Raw genomic sequence first — 26,638 nt, forward strand, 5'->3', positions numbered from 1 at the left:
CTCCCTGAGAGAGACTTCACCCTGAGTCATAAGGAAAAGGGGATGGCGTATTCTCTTAGCTACTTCCTGCTGAAAAGGGACGCTGTGGGTTTCAGGGTATTTCTACTTTTTATACTTTGTTGTTGTGTACTTTCAAGTCAGAATCAACTCATAACTGGCCCTCCAGCGGGTTTTCAAAGGCAGTAAATGGTGGAAGAAGAGATTGTCTGTCCTCCCACGGAGCAGCTGGTGGATTTAAACCTTTGGTGCCTTGGATATTATAGCAGCACAGATCTAGGCCACTAGAACTCCCTTACTAGGTAATAAGCTTTATTGGAGCTTTGTCATTAGGGCAGTGTTATCACATGTGGGCTTAATTATTCTTAAGACCAAGTATCATCACTCTGGTGTTAATGTTGTTCACCTTATAGGTATGGCCTGTTGTTCAGCTGCAAGTTGTGCCACAGGGGTAAAAACAGGCTAAGTTTTAATATGCTTATTTCCTTTTTGAATTTGTGACAGGCATTGGTTTAGAATAATGCCTCACACTATACTCCTTTGCTAGCTCACAGTGACCCCGTGTGTTACTCCGTGGAACTGTGTAATGGGGTTTTCTTAGCTGTAATCTCTTAGAAAAGCAGATTGTCAGACTTTTCTCTCGTGATGTTTGTTTTGTGTGGTTTTTTTAACTGTCACAGGGTGGTTTTAAATTGTCAACCTTTAATTTAGTTAAAAACAAAACAGAAAAATGTTGCTATTGACTCAGTTCCAGTTCAGAGCAGTGTTACAGGACAGAATAGAACTACTTCATAGTGTTTCCAAGACTGTAAATCTTCATAAGCAGATTGCTTTTTTCTGTGAAGTAGTTAGTGAGTTTGAACCACTGACCTTTTTTGTAAGCAGGTGAACTGTTTAATCACTGCACCAGCAGGGCTCCCTTAAATTAGGGTATAAGTAGATACCATTTTTTATTACATTGTCTATGCAAGAATGAGTGTGAATGAGTGAATGAATCTCAGCCTCATTTCTTAGCTGCATATACATGTACTACATGGAATAATTAACATCTCTTGCTGTTTGATACTACTTGAGAAAGGAGATAAAAAGCAGATGTCATCTTGTTTTTAGTGTAGTAAATGTGTTTGTATAACAATCATTTCTTTATCTCTTAAAGTGTTTTTACCTGGATAATATTTTTAGAATAGATGACAGCTGATGAGCCCTAAATTTTATATTCTTTACAATATAGATGACAGGCTCATGAAAGATGTAAATTTTGGTTTTCGAATTTCTCCACTATTTTGAAGGTACTTGGACCTTTTGTCTATTGTTAGGTGCCGTGGAATCGAGTACAATTCACCCTGTGAACACAAGATCTGAAAACTGTTCTATCCCACTCCATCCTCACACTTCCTCACACACAAGAGCCCATTGCAGCAGTCACTGTGTCAGTCTACCTTGTTGAGGGTCTTCCTTTTTCTTGGCCGACCCTCCACCCTTCCCAAAATCATGTCCTTCTCCATGAACTAGCACCTCTACCAATATGCCCAAAGTATGTGAGGTGATGCCTCATCATTCTTGCCTCCAAGACATAATCTGTTTGTTATCTTGGCCGTCCATGGGATGTTCAGTGCTCTTCTCCAATACTACAGCTCAAAGGCATCATCAGTTCTTATCATCCTTATTCATGGTCCAGCTCTCAGATGCATAGGAAGTGATTGAAAAGACCATGGCCTGGATCTTAGTCCTCAAACTGACATCATTACTCCTCAATAATTTGGAGAGGTCCCTAACTGCAGATTTCCCCAGTGCAATGTGTCTCCTTGTTTCTTGACGGCTGGTATCAAGGGTGTTAATTGTGGATCCAAGCAAGGCGAAGCTTTTAAGTTTCAATCTCCTCTCCATCTGTCATGACACTGCCTAGTTAGTGATCCAGTGGTAAGAATCTTTGTATTCCTGACATTGAGATGCAATCCATAGCAAAGGCTGCATTCCTTGACTTTCTGCAACAAGTGTTTTAAGTCCCCCTCACTTTGAGCCAGCAAGGTTGTGTCATCTGCATAATGCAGGTGATTGACGAGTCTTACTCCAGTCCTGATGCCATACTCCTCTTCATAGAGTCCAGCTTCTTGGATAATTTGCTCAGCATACAATTTGAATAGGTATGGAGAGAGAAGAATATGACCTTGACGCAGTCCCTTCCCATTTGCAAACTGTGCAGTGCTCCTGCTCCACACAACTACCTCTTGACCCAAGTACACATTTTGCATAAGCATAGTCAAGTGCTCTGGGATTCCCATTCATATCATTGTCGGCACCAACTTATTATGAACCACATAGTCAAATGCCTTTGCATAGTCAATAAAACACAAATAGACATTCTCCTGGTATTCCTTACTTTAAGCCAGGATCCATCTGACATCAGCAGTGATATCCCTGGTATGACCTTCTAAATTCTGCTTAAACTTCTGACAGTTCCCTATCTATGTACTATTCTAGCCCTTTTTTAATGGCCTTCAGCAGTATTTTGCTTGGATGATATTGTTCGATAGTTTCCACATTCAGTTGGATCACCTTTTTTAGGAATGGGAACAAATATCAACTTCTTCCAGTCCATGGGCCAGACAGCTGTCCTCCAAATTTCCTGACTCAGGTTGGTGAGCACATCCACAGCTGCTTCTGTTAATGGAAACAATTCGGTATCTCATCGATTCCTGGGGCCTTATTTTTTGCCAATGTCTTTATTCTCTTCATCTTCTTTTGATGCTTTCTGGGTCATTCAATATATTGCCCATGGCATCTTCCAACATTGTGACACGAGGCTTAAATTTGTTTTTTCAGTTCTTTCAGCTTGAGAAATGTGGAGCAAGTTCTTTCCTTTTCATTCTCCAATTCCGGCTTTCTGCTCATTCCATTATGCTTTGTTCTCTTGAGCTGCCCTTTGAAATCTTTTGTTTTGGCTTCTCAAAGCTCCAGCACAATCTTTAGAGTCTCTCCTGACACAATTTTGATTTTTTTTTCCCCTTTATTTTTATTTTTCTCCTTTCTTTTTCCTCTTTTTTTTTAAATTTTTTTTTTTCTTATGCCTTTGTTTTATAATGCTTTCTTCATGGAAATATCCTTCATATCATCCCACACACAGATCATCTGATCTTCAGTCATTGGTGTTCAATGCCTCAAACCCATTCTTAAGATGATCATGAAATTCAGATGGAATTGACTCAAGAGCATATCTTGGTTCCTGTGGACTTTAATTTTCTTTGTTTTATTAACATAACAAATTTAAATTGGTATTTTATTTTATGGGGAGAAGTTTTTTAGCAATATAATGATTATTTGAAAATGGCTGGAGCAGTACATTTCCAGGCACTGCCAGAAATTCAAATTCTATTCAGAAAAAGCCATGGCAAAAGAGATAGCATTACTGATATCACGTGATGGTGATTGTTGTTGTTAGGTGCTGGCAAGTCATCTGTAACTCACAGTAACCCTATGTACAGCAGCTCTGAAACCTGCCCTGTCCTGAGTCAGTCCCACTGACTCCAACACATTTACCCCATTCCACCAATTACTGTATCAAATCTTCTCATCTGGGGTCTTCTTCTTGTGTGCCATCCTTCCACCCTTCCGAGCATGATGTCCTTCTCCAAAGACCAGTCCCTCCTGGCTTCATGCCCAAAGTTTGTGAGACAAAGCTTCTAAGTCCTAGACTCAAAGGAGAAACTTTTGTTTTACCCTCTCTGGGACAGACCTATTTGTTTTCTTGGCAGGCCATGGTATGTTCAAGACTTAGTTCAGCAGCACAACTCAAAAGCACCAATTCTCTATCATTCTTAGTCATTGTCCAGCTCTGTGATGCATAGCCAGTAATTGCAAAGACTATGGCCTACATCAAGTGCACCTTAGTCTCTAGAGTTCCCTGACTGCAGATTTCCTAATGCAGTTTGTCTTTTGATTTCCTGAGTGCTGGTGCCAAGAGTTCTGACTGTGGAGCCAAGGATGCTGCAATTGTTAACAACTCAATCCCTTATCCATCCATCATGGTGCTGCCATTTGGCCCAGTTATGAGACTCTTTGTCTTCTTGATATTGAGCTTCAGTCCATACTGAAGACTACAGTCCTTGACCTTCTGCAGCAAGCACTTCAGTCCTTAGTTTCAGAAAGCAAGCAAGATTGTGTCATCTGCATAATGTAGGTTGTTGAGTCTTCCTCTAGTCTTGATGCTACATTCCTCCTCAGAAAGCCCAGCCTCCCAAATGATGTGTTAAAAAGATAATGGAGACAATGCATTACTGACACACTCTTTTCCTGATTTTGAACCATGTGGTGTTTCCTTGCTCTGTTCTGAAGGACTGCTTCCTGGTCCAAGTATAGGTTTTGCATAAGCACAATCAAGATGTCAGGAAGCTCTTGATTGAAAGCAAAAAATACTAAAATGATGTTTTATTGACTATACAAAGATATTTGACTGTGTGGATCGTAACAAATTATTAATAACATTGAGAAGAATGGGAATCGCAGAACACTTAATTGTGCTTATGTGAAACGTGTACATAGACCAAGAAACAGTAGTCCAAACAGACCAAGCCAACATTGCATGGTTTAGAATCAGGAAATGTTTGTTAGAGTTGTATCCATTTTCCAGACAGATTCAATCTGTATGCCAAGAAAATAATTCAGGGAGCTGGATAATATGAAGAAGAATGTGACATCAGCATTAGAGGCCTAATCAGCAACCTGTATTATGCAGGTGACACAACTTTGTTTACAGAAAGTGAAGACGAATTGAAGCACTTGCTGCAGAAAACTACAGACTATAGCCTTCAATATGGATTACATCTCAAAACGAAGAAATCAAAAGGCTCGTGATAGATGAAGAAAAGATTGGCATTGTCAGGCACCTAAAATCAGTATTCATGGTAGCAGCCCGCAAGAAATCAAAAAGTGTTGCATTTGGAAAAGATAGGAAATTTATATGGTACACGTACTGAATATGGTCATAGTATGTCGATCATGTATCTTAGAGGCACAAAGGAGAGTAGATTATGTATATGGCTGCTAGAATCGGAATTCCTCCCTTTACATCCACCACATTCTCAGTTCAGAGACTAAGATGCCTGTGACCCAAGCCATGGTATTTTCATTTGTTTTGTATGCATCTAAAAGTTGCACAGTGAGTAAGGAAGACAGAAGAATGCCTTTGAATTGTGGTGTTAGCAATAGTATTAAATATATCATAGAGTGCCAAAAAACACAAATGAGCCTTTGTTGGAGAAAATGCTAACAGGGTGCTTCTTAGAGCCATGAATGATGAAGCTTCATCTCATATGCTATGAATATGTTGTGTTGGAAAAAGACATCATGCTGAGAAAGATAAAGGGTCAGAGAAAGAGAAGATGATTCAACAAAATTACACCATGACTCTCACTGTGGACTTGAGAACATCAGAAAGTGTGAAGGCGGCAGGACAGAGCAAGGTTCCAATTTGTTGTTCATAGTTGCTGTGAGTTATAGGCATCTTGATAGCACTTGACAACATGATTAGTTTGCATAGGTTAATTTATTACCATTATTGTTGCTGCTTTATAAATAAGCAACCATAGTCATTAAGGTTTGTTGCTGTTATGAGTCCTTCTGTTATCCTCTATGAGAACTTTTTAACAAATTACACAAAGATGCCACCTGAAATGTCAGTGATTTGATCTCACAGGGAAAAGGCAGAGATTGTCTGCTCCCCTTACGATTTATAATTTCAGAAACAAATTATTGGCTCAAAGGCAGAGGATCTGGTAATTTCTCTTTTTGTTGACCAGTCTACTTGGTATTTACATAAGCAGTTATGAGAATATAAAACAATTTTCATTTGTTGTGACAAGTATATCGTATTTTTTGTTAAACAAGTTTTATATTCTGAAGGTTTTCAAAATGAAAGAGAAGATTGAATGTCCCCTTGTTTCCTTTCTTTCTGAACCATATACCTCCCAACTCCAGAGAGAGATGTAAGCATTCTTTTCACTGCTAACAGTTTGAATGACCTAGACTTTTTCTAAATATTTTAAAGCATGCTTAAAGTACTTGAGTTCACCTTGAGCAACATATATGCTGTGTCCTAAATTTTTTTTTTTTTTCCCCTGCCCTCATTGGGACTTAAAGATCTGTTTTTCTTGTATTAGAGGGGAAGACCCTCTATGAGGTGCACTGATTCAGTGACTGGAGTAATCTGGATGGGTGTGTCAGAGGCAGTGTGATTGGCACAAGATAGAGCAGGGCTTAGGGCTTTTGTACATAGGGTCCCTATGAACAAGCGACTGGACAGCACCTAACAACAAACAACATGTATAGTTTATTGACCATTCCATATACCCTACTTTAGAAGCTTTCACAGGTTGAAGAAACATGTCCTAAGAGTAGGGTGTGGTAAATGCTTTGGGAAAGTACACAGAGAGGAACTGACTGGTGGTTGTATCTTTTGACTTCTAGATAATGACCATAATTGAATGTAGTCCCTTATTGAGAACACAAGTCCTGGAACTCAACTTCCTGGGTTTAAATTTTTGCTCTACTCTTCACTAGAAATATGTGACTTTGAAACAGATATTTAACTTCTCTGTGCCTTGATAGTCCTCATAAAAACTAGAGCAGAATATGCCAAAACCTTCTGAGCCACTAACATTTAAAAAGAAGCTTGCTGTTGAGTCAGTTGTGCCTGATAGTGCTCAGTGTGGCAAAACAGCACTGTGTCCCAGGAGATATTTTCAGTGGCTGATTTTCAGAAGTAGATTGCCAGGCCTTTCTTCTGAGGTGCCTCTGTGTAGACTTAAGCCTCTAAGTCTTTTGGTTAATAGCTGAAAATCTTAACAGTTTGTACCATCGAGTGTTACCAGGTTACTTTGCTTAAAATAATCACTCAAAAAGAAACTATCCTGGGTCTTGTTATAGGCATAATTATACATGAGCTCATCTGGTTTTCTACCTTGTAACATCTTAAGTAGAAAATGATTGCTTTGTCTGCAGGTACAGATAGCAAATGGAGAATTACGTTCTTTGTATACCTTAGCAAGCATAGCCTGGTAAGATTTTTAATGCATTTGAGGGTGGAAACTTAGATAAGAGGATGTATCTCTGCTCACCTCATTAATAATCCCTGGGACATCAGTAATTACTGTCCAAGATCATGAGTTGTATTCACTGTACTCTAACATTAGAAAGATACAAGGTATCGTGGGTAAAATTTTTAAACTTTAGCAGTCAGGTAACTTTTGTTATCTAGATGTATTACGAGTATAACACAAGTGCATTACAAGTTCTCAATTATTAAGTCAATTACAAATCTTTTTAATAAAAAAATTACTCTTAGAAGAAAACGGGATATATTTTCATGGCCTTGGATTAGGTAATTCTTGATCCCTCCCTCCCCCAATTCAGGTACATTGAGATAATTCCTTTTTAGATATGACATCTACAGCACAAGCAAACAATAAAAAATGGTAGTTCAGTTGGTAAAGATTTGCTTTGTCAACCCAAAGACAGGCAGTTTGAACTACCAGTTGCTCCATGGAAGAAAGATGAACAATCTCCTCCCTCAAAGTTTACAGCCTCTGAAAACCCATTGGAGGGTCACCATCTCTGAATCTGTTTTGATTCAACAGCACATATCAATAAACTGGAAGGCTTCAAAACGAAATTGTTTTATGCTTCAAGGACAATATTAAGAGAGTCAGACTGGAGTCCACACAACAAAAGTTATGTGGGTCACAGTTTTTACAATTCAGTAATGAGGACAAATAACTCAAAAATCGGTAAAATATCTGAATAGGCTGCTCTCTCCATGAGCAAATTAAAGGCAGGCAACATTAGTCATCAGGCAAATGCATATCCAAACTACAATGAAATATACCACTTCATACCCATTTTCTTTACACAAAATGGATAATAAATAAGGATGATAGAAGAACCAATGCTTTTGAGTTGTGGCGTTGGAGAAGAGTACTGAATGTCCTGTGGGCTGCCAGAGAAGAAACAGATATGTTTTAGAGAAAGTGCGATCAGGGTGCTTTTTGGAGGCAAAGATAAGGGTTGCTTTGTTTCAGGTACTCTCGGCATGTTGTTAGGAGGAGCCAGTTCTTGGAAAAGGTTAGCTTGCCTAGTAGGGTCAAGGGTCAGTGTAAGGAAAAGATCCTCAGTAAGATGGATTGACACAGTGACTTAACAATGGGTTCAGGTACATCATAGATGGTGCAAGATAGTGCACAGTTTACATATGTTCATAGGTTCTCTGTGAATTGTAGTTGACCTGACAGCACATAGCAACAATGAGAAGTATAGCTATGATCAAAAAGATAGTACCAGTTTTAGGCAACTATGTTGGTAAACTTAAACCCTAATATAATACATTGCAGTAGAAATGTAAAATGTTGCAGCCAGTTTGGAAAACAATCTTACAATTCTTCAAAAGATTAAATTGGTTACTATGTAATTGCACTTCTAAGTAAAAACCCAGGAGAAGTGGAAGTTTATAACATTTCCACAATGTTTTTAGCAGTTTTATTCATGGTAGCCAAGAAGTGGAAAGCAACTCAAAAGATCAGCACATGTTTAATAAAATGCCATATATATCCATAGTACTGTTAGACCATCAAGAAAACCATGCTATATAAATCCCCATGCTGAGTGAAAGAAGCCAAACACAAAAAGGCCATGCATGATTGCAATTATACGAGATAGCTAGGATAGGCAAATCAGGACAGACAGAAAGTAGATTGTTGTTGTGTAACATCAGGTCAGAACCGACTCATAACTGACCCTCCAGTAGATTTTCAAAGACAGTAAATTGTATGGGAGGAGATTGTCCATTTTTATTCTGCAGAGCATCTAGTGAATTTGAGTTGTGTGTCCTTGGGTTTGCAACACAATTCCTTACCACTAAGCCACCATGGCTCTCTTAAAGTGCATGAGTGGTTCTGTAAGGCTGAGGGAGAATGAGTACTAGAATAGCCGCTAATGGATAACAGGATTGGAGGGGGAGGCAAGGAAAATGCTCAGAATTTGTGGTTCAGAATATTAAAAATGAATGGTTGTATGATTGAATATACTAAAAACTATTAAATGTATACTTAAATGTTAAAGGGTGAAAATAAGAACTCACACAGCTTCAATTTAGAAAAGTATTGGTTTTCTGAAATCTATGTAGGAGCTGTGGTGGTACAATCTATATGAGGTTGTACTGCTAACCTAACAGTGGTGTGGTTTCTCTCTGGTGGTTTGAACCCACCATTGGCTCTCGAGGAGAAAGATGTACAGTCTCCTTTAATGTGATTTACAGCATTGGAAAACCTACTGTAGAGTTAGCTATGAATTGGTTCCGACTCAACAGTAAAGAGATTGTTATTGGTTGGGTTTTTTGAGAATGTTGTGTAGTGGGTAGGAAATGACACTTGCTAACTAAAAAGTAGTGCCTCTGGTGGCTTAAATCCTAAAGGTCTCTGTGGGAGGAAGATGTTCCATTTCCTCCCATGTGATTTGCAGCCTTGGAAACCCAGTGATGGTCAGCTGTGAGTTGGTTCCAACTTGAAGACTGAATGTAAATAGGTGTAGATTAAATTTTTGTTTGTTTTTAACCACTCCAACATTATTAATCTCCCATTACTTTCTATTGTTACCCCTTTAAAATCTTTTAGGTTTGCGCTTGTTGGTGTTGGATCTGAGGCATCATCAAAAAAGTTAATGGATCTGTTGCCTAAAAGAGAACTACATGGGCAAAATCCTGTTGTGACTCCATGCAATAAACAGTTCCTGAGTCAATTTGAAATGCAGTCCCGGAAAAGTAAGCTATCCATCAGAGGCTTTTGTTAAAAGATATGTGTTTTAATATTGGTCATATTTGGGTAGATATTATACTAGAGATGTCATCTTAATGTTTAGTTCACTAGGAAATCTCTTAGAGTCTATCTTTGAATTTTATTTGATTATTGGTTATGATCATATGCTGAAAACCTACTACCATTCCATTTCTCTTTAGATGACACTGACCCAATACTGTGCAACAGTGTGTGAGTGTTTTAGTCATTCCATTCTTATCCCATCATTCACATCTTAGCACAAGGAAGAAACTACAACGTATTCCTTAGATTTAAGGAAAATTTGAATGTGTGTTGTAGTTGAGAGACCACTGATAGCCAGAAAATACGGATTTTCTATTTGGCACCAAGACTTTTCATAATTGGTAAAGTGACTCTAGAAAAAAAATTGCCATTAACATTTGTGAATGTCCTAATTTAAAGAAATAAGATGGATGATCATATAATTAACAGAAATTCAAGTGGTTGTTTTTCTTTTAATGTTTTAGCACCTAAGATTTAGAAGAATGTCATATAAAATTGAAATGATCTGTGCTACTGAAATGAGATTTCTGTTGAAGAATTTCTGTCTTGGCTGCTGCAAAGTACTGTTTATTTCTTGGAGATAGATAGTTTCATTTTAAACCTGGATTTTAAGACTTTAAAAGAACTTACGTTTTAAAAAAACCCAAACCTTACATAGATGTGAATATTTTCCTTAAAAATATAGTTTATAGTTTGCACAGGCCCAACATATTTACAAATTACTACGTAGTACAAATGACGTTGGAAGTAGAATTATTCCTAATAACAGTGGTTACATTTCAGAGAACTATTTTAATAAGTGCTATTTATGAGTATTTGGATATTTGCAGCTACACAATCAGGACAAATGTCTGGGGAAGGTAAAGCTGGTCCTCCAGGAGGCAGTTCACGTGCAGCATTTCCTCAAGGTGGTAGAGGACGGGGCCGTTTTCCAGGGGCTGTTCCCGGTGGGGACAGATTTCCTGGGCCAGCAGGACCAGGAGGGCCACCCCCACCTTTTCCAGGTAAAAATTTTCTTTAATTACCATGGATAAGACATGTCTACCTAATGCCTCTTTTCCTTTTCTCTCTTTTTCAAGTAATGCATTATTAATGTGACTTACTCTCCTTGTTATGCTATTTTTGGAATCCAGGAAATTTGATCAAGCATCTTGTTAAAGGAACTCGGCCTTTGTTCCTGGAAACTAGGATTCCATGGCATATGGGGCACAGCATAGAGGAAATACCCATTTTTGGCCTAAAAGGTCTTTATTTTTCTCCAAACTTGCTTGACTTATATATAGAATATTTACATCCGTCTTATTTTCTTACCTCTTAAAAAATCCTTTCAAGACCAATTTTCCTCGTTTCACTTTCTAGCTTGGCATCAGAGTAGAATATAAGGTGGGTGATTTCACTGTAAGAAGTGTATGTACACTGAAAGATGGAAAATAGCACTAAGCATTGTAATCTTAATTTAAGTTGTATTTTAATAATTTCTCTTAGCATAAATTGAGCTAGTTAAATTTGTGAGGATATAATTCGCTGAGTACTTGTTAGTGTAGCATTTACCATTTGGGTTTCACTTAAAGAGAATCTTGGTCTATGGGTTATACGTTAAGAGAATAATCTTAGCATAAAGGTTAAAATATTTTAATGAAGTGCATTTCTCTCTCTCTCTCTCTCTCTCCCCCCCTCTCTCCCTCTCCCCCACCCCCTCTTTATTTTATAGCTGGGCAGACACCACCACGTCCACCGTTAGGTCCTCCAGGCCCACCTGGTCCACCAGGTCCTCCACCTCCTGGTCAGGTTCTGCCTCCTCCACTAGCTGGGCCTCCTAATCGAGGAGATCGCCCTCCACCACCAGTTCTATTTCCTGGACAGCCTTTTGGGCAGCCTCCATTGGGTCCACTTCCTCCTGGTCCTCCACCTCCAGTTCCAGGCTACGGCCCCCCTCCTGGTCCACCACCTCCGCAACAGGGACCACCTCCACCTCCAGGCCCCTTTCCACCTCGTCCACCTGGTCCTCTTGGGCCACCTATTACACTTGCTCCTCCTCCACATCTTCCTGGACCACCTCCAGGAGCTCCACCACCAGCTCCACATGTGAACCCAGCTTTCTTTCCTCCACCAACTAACAGTGGAATGCCTACATCAGATAGCCGGGGGCCACCACCAACAGACCCATATGGCCGACCTCCACCATATGATAGAGGTGACTATGGGCCCCCTGGAAGGTAAGTTATTATGTAACTAGGAACGTAAACTCAGTATTTTTGATTGGTAAAGATACTCTAGACTCCATCACTAAAGTCCTTAATGTTGGCCTTTCCCCTAGATAATTTTTGTATTGCTTTCTCTTACAAGTTAAAGCAGACGCATGTTAGCATGAAAATGCGGAACAGTGTCAGGAATAATCCCAAATCATTTACATAGTCACACCATTTAGGGCAAACTTAATAAATCTCAGAGCTTTGCATCCATTGTTCAAATTGAAGAAAGGTTAATAAAGAGAATGTAATAAATGAGATCTGTAGGCATTTTTTCAAGATTTTAGAGTCTAAACATCATTTTCTATTGATGAGACCAAGCAGAACATTATTATTATTTTAGGAATTAGGTTGGTTTCTCTGCTAGGTACTATAAATTATGTTGCTAATCAGTTCTGAGTAGCAGATTACTAACTTTTCTATTGTTGCTCTAATCCTAATATATATATTTTTTTAAGTGTAAAAAACACAAAACATGCCATTTTGACCATTATGTGTAAAATTCACTGACACTGATTTTTATGACAGCATCCATATGTGACCATCACTGTTACCCATTTCCAATTTTTCATTACTCTTAACTGAAACTAGTCTTACACTGTAACTTCTTCCCACTCAACCCTGGTTACCACCAATATTCGCTTTGGTCTCTATGCATTTTACCTATTCTAAATATTTCAAATGGGATCATGACATTTGTCTTTGTGTGATGAGTTATTTCAAGCAGAATGTTTTTAAAGTTCATCAATGTTGTAATGTATATTAGATGTTCATGTCTTGTTTATGGCTGAATTACAGTCTATTGTGTAATACCTTATCTATTCCTCTGGTGATGGACATTTCTGTTGTTTCCACCTTTTTGACTATGAAGATGCTCCAGTGAATGTTGGTGTGCATGTATCTGATTGTATTCTGTTTTTAACCCTTTTGGATGTATACCTAGAAGATGAGGCAGCCTCCTGCCATAAAAATGTACAACCTAAAAAACCAGTAGTGGGCTGTTATCAGTCAGCTGACTCAATGGCAGTGAGTTGATTTTTGTTTTGGAATTTTGTTTAAGGTTCATTTTACTGTGTCAGGAAGTCCAACTTTATAACTAGGAAAAAAAGGTTTACTTCCTTTGGAAAAAAATTATTTTAACTTGAACCTAGAGTAGTAACTTCTTTTTCTTTTTTCTGGAGGAGTATTTTATGTGACTTGGTTTGAAAATTTCTTGAGTCACATAGCCTTTCCTAGAGAATGCCTACACTTTTAGGTTTCCACTTAAAAATTTTTTGTGATATAATGTAAAAAATTAGACTTGGAAAATTAAAAGTTAGAGAAGATTAATTTTTTTTTCCATACAGGCCGATGAGTGTTTTTAAAAGGAGGCAGAATGAATACTAGTCACTATTTAGTTGAAATTATGCTTGTATTTTGAATGATTATAATTTAGTTAGGATGTTTATAAACATTGGGAATAATCAGTTAAGCAATATTATGCAAATACAAAACAGTAATACCATATAAAATCAATCAACTATTTTTCTCTTTCCATTGGCATGATCTGCTAAGAATTTGAGACATAAAAAAAAAAAGAATTTGAGACATTTATTGTCTCTTGTGAGTTGAGCCTTGTGGATAGTGGACTTAAACTACATGAAAATTTTTATTGGTTTTGACTTGTTCTCTTAATGGGTTAAAAAATGACATTCTTCATTCTGGAAAAGTAACCACTACATAGAAGGCATTAGTCAAAAGCTGCTTGTATGCACCACTTTATACTGTTAGGACTAACTTAAAAAAGCTTTTGGGTATAATTTTATTTTTACTTTCTAGGGAAATGGATACTGCACGAACACCATTGAGTGAAGCTGAGTTTGAAGAAATCATGAATAGAAATAGGGCAATCTCAAGCAGTGCCATTTCAAGAGCTGTGTCTGATGCTAGTGCTGGTTTGTATATATCTTCCTTTATTAATTTTCCTTATTTATGTTATTACATCTTGAATTTTGAATGTTGTCTTGATGTTGAGTAATTTACATCTTTTTAATCTTTCCAAATCATTGTTTTTGCTTATGATGGATATTCAAATATGCTGAATACACACAGGGTTTTTAAGGCTGTGACTTAGAAAGCAGATCACTAGGCCTGTCTTAAAGGCTATCCTGGGTGGGTTAGTAGAACTACCAACTTTTTGGTTAGTAGTCAATCACTTAACCATTTGAGCCAGTAAACTCAAATGTATTGCCATTGAGTTGGTTCCAACTCCTGGCAACCCTTCATTGAGTTTTCAAGGCTGTAATTTGCAACAGGAAAAGACTGCCTTTCTCTTGAGAAGCAGTTGGTGGATTTAAGTGCCAGAGACACGACCTTTTGGTTAGCAGCTTAACAAACACCCTACATACTACACCACCCTGTGCCACCAGATAAATTACCTAGAATTAAGAGGCATTAAAAGATGCTATGTGTATGTCATGGTGTAAGTAATGGAAAGTCCTCTAATTTTAAATTAGTAGATGTAACTTTTTTAAGTCTTATGTCTGAGGTCTTTTTCTCATATTTGCAGAATGGTCATTCACACTGCTAAAGTAAAACAGACTGAATTCATTTCATGACATGAAAGCAAAAGATGAAATGCTTTCTGTAAAAAGTGAACAACTCCTCCTCCCTTCCTCCCCAGTTAGTTACCTTGCCCCCAGTGATTTGTTGATACTTTGGAAATGAAATTTGACTTCGCACTCACTCTTCTTCCACAGGTGATTATGGGAGTGCTATTGAGACATTGGTAACTGCAATTTCCTTAATTAAACAATCCAAAGTATCTGCTGATGATCGCTGCAAAGTCCTTATTAGCTCTTTGCAAGATTGCCTTCATGGAATTGAGTCCAAGTCTTATGGATCAGGATCAAGGTAAAACTTTTCTGTCTCATGTATATTTAAAGTGTCTAATTTACAAACGGAAATTTATTGTTCTTGGAAAACGTTCAAGTTAAGATCTGATTCTAATCGCTTCTCGGCCTTTTGACTAAGATCAAGTGAAGATCTGATTGTACCTGTTGTTTACTTAGCAGCCAGAGGGGTATTTTAATTTTCTATCAAATGTCAGGCATTTGCTTAAAACTCTTGTAAGGCTTCCATTTCCTGTTAGGATAAAACTGGAAATAATGAGGCACTGTTTGATGTATTTCATACCTATTTTAACAGTTTCATCTTGTACCCCTCCCCATTGCTTAGTATATTCCAGCTGTTCTAGTCTTCCTTCTTTTTCTCTGACACCTCACTGATTTTGCTCTTGATACTGCTTCTGCTGGACCCTTTTTCCTTGCTCTCCACATAGCTGATTTTTTTATCCTTCAGCCTTCAATACAATCTAACTTCTTAGGAGGGCTCTTCTCCCAGGTTAGTCTGTCATATCTTTGTTTATTAATTCATAGTGCTTTACTGTAACGTATTCTTTTTAATTACTAAATTCCCTTTTCTTGCACTACGCTACAGCGTGAGGAGTCTCTTCTATCTGTTCAGTACTGTTTCTAATGCCTAAACAGTGCCTTGTATAGAATGGACATAATGAATGATCTGTTTCTTGGGTTTTTTCTTATTGGATAGATTTCCCCAACCCCAAGTTTTGGAGGGTTTGTAAAGTTAGTTAATACAGAAAATTTACATACTTTCTCAAAGGAAAATTGTTCCTTCAACAAAGAAAATTGTTGATATACTCCAACAAGAGCTGCTTGTTGATATACTTCTCCTTTACAGTTTGTAACCCAGTACACAAATCTTTGAATGAAATTGTTATAACTAAAGGCTATAATTTTTATTCTTTTAAAAATAACGACTTTGATCTCATCTCAAAGAGCTTGTTAGCACCTAAAATGTTTTAAGTCCAACTGTCTGTTGTTGCAGAAATACAATTGTAGAGTTATTTCACCTAAGAAACAATCATTATATCCTTTTTGTGAATTTAGCAAAATTACCAATCTTTTTGACTCAACAAAAGTATTCATACACCTCCTCTCTAAATTGTTTGCTTTATCAGTCATTAAATGGTGGACTTGACTGCATTATTGGAAAGTTATATAGAATTTTTAAGTATTTAGACAGTATGGTTATTTAGAATTAATGTGTTAAAATAAAATCAGCTATTGAAGCATTTCCCTTTATCATATATAATGCAGAGAGTATTCAAAGCCTTTTTAGTGGCTACAGTTACGTACTTTAAGAAGGAAAACATCTTAGTAGAATTCTGATTAGTTAGAAATATTGTAAAATTGGTATAAGACTACAGTTAAAAGTACTTAAATGCTTTGATAGTTTCTCTCCTTTGCCACTTGGTTCATTCAGTAAAAACATGTTTTTGGCTTTTAGTTAAATTAGACACATGCTTTATAGCCTTTACATATCACATTGTAAATTTTTTTAGTAATTTGAATAAATGACATTTCCAGTTTATGATTTTGGGTAGTAGATTTTTAAAGCATTCTTTGCTGCTGTAGATGTTTTTTAAACACTAAAATATTAATAACCTTTTAAGCTACAGTAACAGAGAGCATTAATCCAGTAATTTCTTTTAGAAGACGTGAACGATCAAGAGAGAGGGACCATAGTAGATCACGAGAAAAGAGTCGACGTCATAAATCTCGTAGTAGAGATCGTCATGATGATTATTATAGAGAGAGAAGCAGAGAAAGAGAGAGACACCGAGATCGTGACCGAGACCGTGACCGTGAGCGTGACCGAGAGCGCGAGTATCGTCATCGTTAAGAGAAGGTGGGTGTTCCTTGATCCTGTTATATTTTGTTTATATATTATTAACAGTAATTATAACTCCAAGGCTATTGTTTATACAGTATATACCTACATTTTAAATGGTCCAACCACATGTTCTGAATTTAATCTTCCGGAAACATCTCAGAAAAATTACAGGTAAGTGATGACAGGTAAAGATTTTGATCTTGTATACTTGATTATTATTGAATTATCATGTTTAGATTTCAGGTTGATGATAGTCTTAAGAAAGCAGAAAATAAATCAAGAGGACTCATTGCTTCTAAATCTGAAAATTGGGATTCTCTTAATTACGGTTTACATGTCATTTAATATAAGACACATGAATTACTTTATATTGTGATCCTGAATTTTATTTTTTGTCCTAGAGGGGAGGGGAAAATAAATAAATTTAATTTCTGTCCTTGAACTAAACTCATTTGTCCCTGGAAAATATAACACAGAAATTTATAATTCTTTAAAACACTGTTTTTGGAAAAGAACACTATTTCCCTGGCATCAGGTTTTTGTTTTTCCGGGGTGGGGGGGGGCGGGGGGTACAAAACCTTATTGAATTAAAATGGGTTCAGGGTACTCAGTTTCTAAAAAATTTAAATTGTACCAGACCACACATGCCAAAGTAGAATAATTTTGGAATAATTTTCTTTGATGTTTCATTCATAAACCATAATCATTGTCTTTTTTTTTCTGTATTTTAAAACAATTTCTTGTGTACATTTTTCATAAAGTGGGGAGAATTATCTGTTTTAAGCTTCATTTTCACGTGTAATTTTATTTTTATATTTGTGAACAACATTCATGTAAAGGGGAGGTGTACCACAAGGCTTGTGCATGTGACACAAAAGTTACTCTGTAAATATTTTTTCTTTATGTGTTTGTGACCTATCCAGATTCAGTTAGGTTATAATAAAGCTCCTGTTTACAGGGCTTTTATAAACTTGCAATTTATTTCCCATTATCATGAGAACCTTCTTAAATGTAGTCATGGTAATTACTAGAATTTAAATTGTCATGGGCAATATCAGTGGCTTTATCAAGAGTATGTCATTCTGTGACAGAATAGCAGTTTCTTCAACAGTAACATTTTTAGCAAATGAAATTCTTTGAATAATGATATATATAAAATACAAGTATGCAAGCTTTGATATTTTTCTGGAGCACAATAATGGCCTTTTTGATGTGAAAAGGTCGTTCTTAATACTTTTTCTTATATGTAGACTATGCATCTTGAATATTTATCAATTTTTAGTTTTCAAATAGTTCTCCATGTTTTATATTTAAAAGTATGAGCCATTCTCTAAAAATTCAGTATGAGGCAAAACATCTTTCATTCTGAAAACTAAGTGTATTAAAATTGATAACAGTTTTGGATATAAGAAATGAATGTTGTATCTTGTACATCTGAACACTAAACTTTATTTCCTCCCTGAATTGTTTCCATTTTATGAAAAACATTTCCAGTATCCATCAGCTGCTTAAGTTGATGAAATTTGAATGAGTTATAGTTTGAAATGCTAGCTTTATCAGTCGTTTCATTTGTAGAGAGGTGCAGGTTCTACCAAAACTTATTTTTATTTAGACTTTGTCACCAACAAAGTTGGTTACTGAGACATGTTAGTAGGTCATCTACAGATTGGCCTCTATCAAAAGGGAGCTGCTGGGCAATTTTATCCCCTAAAGTTAATGGCTGGTTTTTTTACTGGTGTTAGTAAATCTAACACAGTCAGCCAAGTAAACACTTCTGAAAAGTCCACTGTTGATTTTACATAAATTAACTAACACTGTAGTTATTAAAGAGGGTACACCTAACTATATCACAACTTGGGTTTCATTACATTCAGACATTAACTATGAATTCCTTACTTACAAATTATTGTTGACTTTCTTTTCTGATTCACTGATGTACCATATCAAAATCCCCATGTTTTGTTTGTACATTAACCAGAATTGAGATGTAATGTTGTTATATGCCTTTATCCAAGCAAAAAATTTACATAATAACTCTTTCTAGTACAAAAGATTCTGTTATCCTGGAATATTGTACCTTTGTTCTACTAAATATTGATTGTGGATATAGATGTGAATAAAGGGATGGGAACTGGGATAAAATATATTAAAAATTAAAACGTTTTAAAACAAAAAGCTACTGCAAATTTTACACAATCCTAATAAGGTCTAATGTTGACCTCTTTAGAAGTTCTAAAATATGAGTCCTTTTGAGCTTTCATGTAAATCTTAAATGGACTAAGTGGAATGATAAACTTGAAAGCTAAAGTGAATGTCGATTTAAAATCTGTATATAAATAAAACGTTAATGTAATCTTATTAAAATGGTTATGAAAAACCAAAAGGGCAAATTTTTAATTTAACTTGAAATCAATGATGTTGATAAGCTGTTAATGTCTGTCCCATTTTAGTTTTTTTTGTCTGTTTGAATTGTTGATAATGTTAATTGCTTTTGCTCACTTTTAAAAATGTACAGTTTTTCTAAAAGCAGTCAATAATTCCAAACAAATATTATTTTCATGGGGAAATATCATTGTAAATTTCAGGTTGTAAATATATTGTGTTTTTTATTCTGTAATTTCTGTCTGTATTCTCAGACCACTCTGAGCAAAATAAAACTAGTTCAGTGCTTTCATATATTGTAAACTTCTTAAAAAAACTTTCTTTGCTTTCATACTTGAGCTGTCTGTCAGTGTGCACTCTTATTTATAAATTTCAGTTTCTAGTTCTTCTACTTAGCAAGTTTCAGTTATAATAGTTCAGCCTTTGCACTTTGCGCTGCAAAGGAATGAAACCAGATTTTTTTTAAGAAAAAAATATTGATTCACATTCTTCACCTGCTTGATTTTTTTTTTTTTTTTAAAGATTTATATACTCTTAAGTTATTATCCTTTTTTTTGGTAAAATTGTAAGACATTTCATGAAGGTTTGGGTTTATTAACTACTTAGATTTTCTGTGTAAGTTCTTTCTCCTATGAAACATTATACACAAGACTTGAGATATTTTGCATTTTTTTTATTCAACTAATAGTATAGCTTTGTGTTAATTTAATGTGAAGTTCATAAAAAGCCCAAAGATAGATTTTAGATACTTTATCTCTCTTTAATGCTTAAAACTTATGTGAAAAGTATTTTAATTACTTGATGAATGATTATAGATATTAATGAGATTCAAGTTATTTCTGCAACTCTTAGGTCATCTGAGAACTGCCAGATTTTAAAACCGGCCTATATTTGTGTATTTTCTTAAATCTTCTTAATTGCTTTTCTTTATCTGGATATATGGGTTCTCCTTTGCATAATTGTAGTTTTCCTTGTTTTTTAGTATTGTTTGAAAAATCTGCCTCTGTACACAACTGTGTAATTGAAGTGTTAAGAGGGTAGGAAGTGATTCCTTGGGTGAATGTATAGTGTTTTGCTCACTGTGGTTTGAGAATATAGTTTAACAATGATTAATGGTCCCTGTTAAAAATTTTTAATGCCAATATGAATCACCTTGCTCTCACCTTCATCTCTTGTGAAATCTACTTCTGTTGTTTTGGTTTGTAAATTTGTTTGTTTCAAATAAATATTTAGTTAACATAGCTGGAAGAAAATATAATAAAATGGGGTAAAATGTGCTATATAGACTATACAGTTTTACTAATAGGCCTTTTACATGTTCACATGTTCGAACTCTCACCATTTATTCTAAATACTGGAACAGCCAGCCTATTTTGAATTGTTCTTTTTGTGGCTACTTAAGGGACAAAACTAATCTCTCTTTGTGATAAAGTTAATTTCTATTAATGGACTGTTTATTAGAGAACAGTCATGTATATACTATAGTGTAATAAAATGCTTTCCTTTAAATGAGGTAAGTACAGTGTCCAGAAGTAAAAGATGAGGATATGAATTCCTTTTTGTAGGAAGAGATTTTTTTTTTGTAAACATCTACAATAAACAAAATTATGAAACATGCTCTAGTCAATGTACTAAGGTATTGAATATACTTTTGTTAAAATAATTGTATTTATTTTGCCTACCCTATCTCTAATCCTCATTACATTAATGTTTTCATATTTTTAAAAAGTTATTTTATTCAATTGCATTAATTAAGTCCATCTGATTATAATAAAATATTTTCCTTTCATATTTTAATATGAAAGTCTTAAGACATTTCAAGTATACATTTGAATATTTTTTGTGAAAGATGAACTTATCCATGATTTTAGAAATATACCAACAGGTTTTACTTGGATAAGTCTCATCATAATTATAAATACTCATAGTTTGAGTTTTATATTATTGACTTGGTCTTGTATTACATCAAAATGGAGATATTAGTTCTTACTTCAGTTTACAGACTTCATGAGAGAGCTTGAGATTTCAATTGTCGTAGTTTTAATAACTTTCCTTGGATCTTTTATAATGGAACAAGTATAAATTGTATTGCTTTGACAGTACAGATTGGGCCAAATAATACTCTAAACACATGAGCATTGAATGTATGTTGCTTTCTGCTATCTTTGTTTATGTAGATGTCTACTTAGATATTTTAAGATTTTATTATGGAGTTTGATTATTGGAAATGGGTATCGCCTTCAAATTTGCTTTAAGATTGTAAAATTTGTATTTTCAAATGGATAAATGTAAAATGTTTAGAATAAAACTGCTAGAATTTTCTCTAGATTTTATATTTCTGTATGTTGGTTATTAAAGATTTATTATTAGTAAAGATCTATCTATAAAGTATAATCAAGCAAAGGGTAATTCTTCTAATTTTATGAACCCGATTCTCTGTAAAATAGAAAAATTCTCCATTAAGTGATGAATCATGATAAAATTGACTCCTTTTTTTAAGAGGTGGATATCTTCCCTCTTAATAAATAAATCTTTATATTCCTGCTTGCCCAACAAATAATTTCAGCAAGCTGTCTTTTGCAGTAAGATTTCATGAATTCTTAGTAACCTTTTGGTCACATTGTAACATTATCTATCTTTAAAACTATACCAGTTTTTAAAAGAGCATTACAAATAATAAAAAATCAGAAAGTTGCTATTTTAAATTTTTTCCATTAAATCTTCTACCAATAGCTTCATCAGTGTATCATAATAAGATGGAGATAATAGAAATAGTTTCAGAATCTCTTTGAAAAATACAGGCATCCAAATCTACTTAAGAAGGAAAATTCAGAATTTTGTTCTTTCTCAGTTATAAAATTTAGGTTTTTATTGCTAGGCATTGAGAATGCATATGTGTACTGATTGATGCTCTTAAGATGTTCACAGGCTATTTAGAGAAAAAAGAACCTAATAAATGAAATATATTGTTGTGTGACAAAATGACTATTACTAAAAATAATATTTTCATTTATTTCTATGGTAAAACCATGCTGAGCATTATTGTGTCCTTTTGTCTATTAATTTTTTTCAAATACTCTCTTGGAATTTTTCTTTTAAACATCTGATATGCTTCAGTGATCACCTCTATCCAAGCTACTGAAATGTTTCAATTGTAAACTTCTGGCTGAAATTTGCACATTTATGTATTCTTGAAATTTTAGCTTACCAAACTTACTGGGTTTTTCTTTTCTGTGAGGTTTCAATGAAATTTATCATTGTAGATTTCTATTAGCCTGTTTGGGTTCATTTACGTGCTCTAAGAGATATTTTTATAAAAGAGGAATTGGGTGAAATTAAATATTTTAAATTTGTATTGTTTCTAAAGATTTGTACATGGATGTCATTTATTTTAAATGCCCATACTGAGCTTCCTTTTATAAATTACAAATTTTGTAACTTGGAGCAGTGTTTGATTTATAACTTCAGAAGTTCATGTATGCTGTGAAATAAATGCAACTAATATGTAAAATAATTACTGCATTTTATATTCAGTTCTGCATTTAATTGTTAAATGAGTTGATATAGAATTGATATATGTGGATGAATGAAAAATATTTATGTTGAACTCATCCAAGCATTTTTCCATTTACTTTTGTAGTGTGCATCCTTTAGAAAATGGCTTATGTTTCCATCATCACAGAAACAGTACCTGTTACATTTTCATTTCTATTTGATTCATTAAATTAATAAGATAATATTTAAGAGGTAAACCAGAATGTCTCAGTCATAATAAGTGCATAAATTGGGAGCATTTCTCCATCACAAAGGCAGCTACTGTTTCTGTTAATTCTTATTTTGTGTTAGAATACATAAGAGTGAAATAGATGCACGACTGTGTATGTATAGTTAAGCCAGCATTTTTCTGTGTATTATGGGGAATAGCAAAATCTACATCACAAATTTTGACACATTACAGCTGAAGGAAGAGGAACACCTTTCAAGATAAAACAGTCTTCATGGGGGAAATGACGCTTGTCCAGCAGTTTGCTTCTTGTGATTGAACTGAGCCTGTAAGGATTCATGGATAAAAAGAACAGGAATAGATCTGAATAAAGCAAATCTGCATAAATGGTAACCAGTAGCTCTACTTTTACTTTTTATGTTGCTTACCTGTTTAATTTGAAGGAAACCTGTGTGATTTAAAAAGTTAAAGCTTTTACAACTTTATTACTGGTTATATACATTTGGCCATTATAATGTGCAAGCAATTGGAAAAGTCAAGTAAATGCTTGTTTTTATAGTAGTTTGTTTTGTTAAAAAATGTTCATATGATAATGTCTGTAAACAGCACCACTTTGATTACAATAGATGTAGTGTTGTAATAAACTGTTTAATGGGGCTGATGTGTAAAGCTGTTCAAGTTATTTGATGTTTACACCTCAGGGAAAGTCTTGTGTTCAGCAATATCTAAAGATAATGTTACTATGACAACATTTATACTGTCCTTTAAAAAAGCATTGCAATAGCGGTTTTGGAAATGCATCAATCTAATCTTGCGTTCAGTGAATTAAACATACTAATTAAGTGTCTCTTGCCCTTGATTTTGATATTAGGATAGGTGATTACATGGATATTTAACATTTCTATATTCTGCTTTTCTAGCTCTCTTTTTATCTAGATAGCTGTGACTTTGCTGACTGGTAAGGCTTATAAAAACTGAAATTTGACAGCAATCCAGTCAGTGTATTAGGGGTCAAAAAAGATGTGGTTTTAGCATTTCAGTAAAAACCTGTATGTCATTTGCTACAGTGATGTAGCTTAATTACAACACAAATGTACTGAAATATTTAATTGTGAACTGCCAGCATTGAAGAAATATTTTGACAGTTCTGATTTGATGCTGCAGTTATTTGTTGTTTTATATTGATTGTGCCTATGGTTTAATTTTTAAGCCATAGGCAATGTAAATACATTCATGCAGCTGATAAATATGACTAAAGTGAGCCTTAGTTTATTTTCCATTTGCTACAGGTTTCTGAAGGGCATGATGTTTATTAACATTGGGTTGAATTCTGTTCTATCTGTAAAGGGACAATATAGATGCACCCTGTCTCCACAGCTAAAGAAATTCAGCGTTTACTTGTGCAACCTTTTGATTCATGCTAGAAGCTTTTTTGTTAATCAAAGATTTTTTTCCCCCCCTCTTTCAAATTTGCCTTCCATACAGGCCCATATTAAAAGCATCTGGTAGCATGTGTTCTTAATTGCAAAATTAGGCAGATTGTCAATTTTGCTGGAACATTTTCATAGGAAGGACCTTTTTCAAATCATCATTTTAGAGACTGAGTTTAGATCAAGAAGCATTTTGCTTTTATGATCTGAATCTTCTTTGAGAAGACCTCTGAGAATTCACATTGTTCTAAAATTTGGTTATTTTTTAAAAACCAATGTGTAATATGTTTCTATATCTTTGGTATTATGTAACATGCATCTATAGAAGCCCTTTAGAGATTTGTGCTGAATTTCAATTTCATCTTGTCCACTAGCAGACTACTTCACAAAATACGCTGTTTTAGATTATCCATATTACTGCCAGTTTTCTTTTAAAGCATTTTATAATTAGAGTGTTTGTGCATGAAATTTTGGTATTTATTAGAACTATTTGCCTTCAGAAACAATTTTTATTTTATTTTTTTTTTTTTTTGGTGTTGAAAGCTCAGTTGTCTTTTTAACATTTTGGGAATTGTATCAAAATTAATTTTGCTTTCTGTATAAGTATTGTTAGCTTTTGTCATCTATTAGCTTTCTTATATTTTAATTAAAATACTATAATGAGAGGAAGTATGGACATAAATATACTACAAGAGAAATTAGTTAATAGTTAACAGGTAAGTAAATTGTCCACAAGAGTAAAAGTTTCTCTGAGTAGTGTTAAAATGACATTTTTTTAAAAAACAAAAACAAAACAAAAAAAACTGCACTTGAACCTGAAATGAAAACTGGAAATTTTTGTACTAGTAAGTCCTTCCTTTATTTACTTTTTCACTTTCATCAGTGGAACCCTTTAATGATTCATTCTCTGTCATTCTTCGCCCTCCTTGGTTGATCCCATTACATGACTTTTGTCACAGGCATTGAAAAGTGTATTAGAATTGTCTGTTCCTTGTCCATTATCTTAAGTGTTTGTGAAGAAAATAACTTTTGAGTTTGACCAAGTAGTTTTGCCAAGTCTTTCTCTACCTGGTAACTCATGAATGTATAGTAGTCAAGGTGAAAATTGTAAGCCTTGGTTTTATTTTTCATAACACTTTTGTTGTTTATGGGCTGGTGTTATTTGAAAATCCTTTTTGTTGTTAATGTGTATAAACAATCCAAAGAGATAAATCCTTTACACAGACACCAAAAAACAAGACTCTTAAGAGACCTTTAAATTCCCAATTTATTAGCTATGAAAACAAATTTGATCTTAAATTTAAACCATAGTGTTAGTGCTATGGTTAGTCATATTCCTTTCAACCAATGAAATTATGAATTATAAAGCACCAGAATGGTATTGTTACTTTTGAAGTAATACTGTACATTCAATGTGCTGCTTATGGTTAAAGGACATATATTGTGGAAAAGATACTCTGCTGTAAATTTGGAAGTCTTTTTTTTTTTTTAAATAACTTTGAGTGGCTGTTGATCATAGTTTACCCATTTAACGATCCCCCTCTACCTAGAATATTTTTAAACAGCTAATTGCTGTTTAGTAACCCATAAAAAAACTTAAGTTGGATTGTATCTTAAAATAATACTTTCATTTAATTCTCCTGTGGAGAATATTACTTTGTTTTTTAATAGTTGAAGGTCAGTTTAAAAATAAACATGGAGGTTCTAATGAATGTTGTATAATATTTTGTAGTAAAGGGGTTAAATTGTTGAAAGGGCAAAGACTTTCTTTCCCTATGTATTTAAATGTGCCAGTAACCTAAATACATAATGTTTTCTATAATGAGATGCTACTACTAGAATTTTCTGTTGGAGTGTTTTTGACATTTTGGTTTTAATACCTCAGTAATCATTGCATTTCTGTATCTTATGAGATGACTCCAATTTTGTGTTTAACTTCACCTTAAGTTCTTTTAAGAGGAAGTTTATATTCTCATTCTTTACCAAGAATACAGTATTGAAATTCTCACTGTTTTACAAAAAACTACTTTTAAAATTTTATTCATTGAAACCATTTACATCCCACAGCCTTCTGTGAATGTTTCCCCTAGCTGTATGTATGTATGTGCACGCTTATCCATTGTACATATTAGATAATTTTTGTGCTGAAATATATTAAGTGGGATTTTTGTAGCATTCTATTTTTCTGTTCTTTTACAGTGTTTTTGTTTGGTTTTAATTATTAACTTTCAGTTTAAACACTGGTGTATTTATTTTTTA

General features: G+C 34.6%; 1 protein-coding gene across 2 annotated transcripts in view; it reads left to right on the forward strand.

Moving 5' to 3' along the window:
- Window positions 1-24,890, forward strand: part of CPSF6 (cleavage and polyadenylation specific factor 6, 68kDa) — a 41,695-nt gene extending 16,805 nt beyond the window's left edge. The window contains exons 4-11 of one of the 2 annotated variants that reach the window (XM_006886077.1): window positions 9,657-9,802; window positions 10,691-10,864; window positions 10,994-11,104; window positions 11,572-12,076; window positions 13,928-14,043; window positions 14,848-15,001; window positions 16,666-16,858; window positions 23,184-23,606. In XM_006886077.1, coding sequence (XP_006886139.1) covers window positions 9,657-9,802; window positions 10,691-10,864; window positions 10,994-11,104; window positions 11,572-12,076; window positions 13,928-14,043; window positions 14,848-15,001; window positions 16,666-16,852 — 1,393 coding nt within the window. In that variant the 3' untranslated portion in view covers window positions 16,853-16,858; window positions 23,184-23,606. Of the gene's footprint in view, window positions 1-9,656; window positions 9,803-10,690; window positions 10,865-10,993; window positions 11,105-11,571; window positions 12,077-13,927; window positions 14,044-14,847; window positions 15,002-16,665; window positions 16,859-23,183 lie in introns of both variants that reach the window. The other variant, XM_006886078.1, reaches the window with a different exon arrangement.
- The last annotated feature ends 1,748 nt before the right edge of the window (window positions 24,891-26,638 follow it).

This window comes from Elephantulus edwardii, unplaced genomic scaffold (assembly GCF_000299155.1).
Source record: "Elephantulus edwardii isolate Elephantulus edwardi_28Jun2011 unplaced genomic scaffold, EleEdw1.0 scaffold00047, whole genome shotgun sequence".
Lineage (NCBI taxonomy): Eukaryota > Metazoa > Chordata > Mammalia > Macroscelidea > Macroscelididae > Elephantulus > Elephantulus edwardii.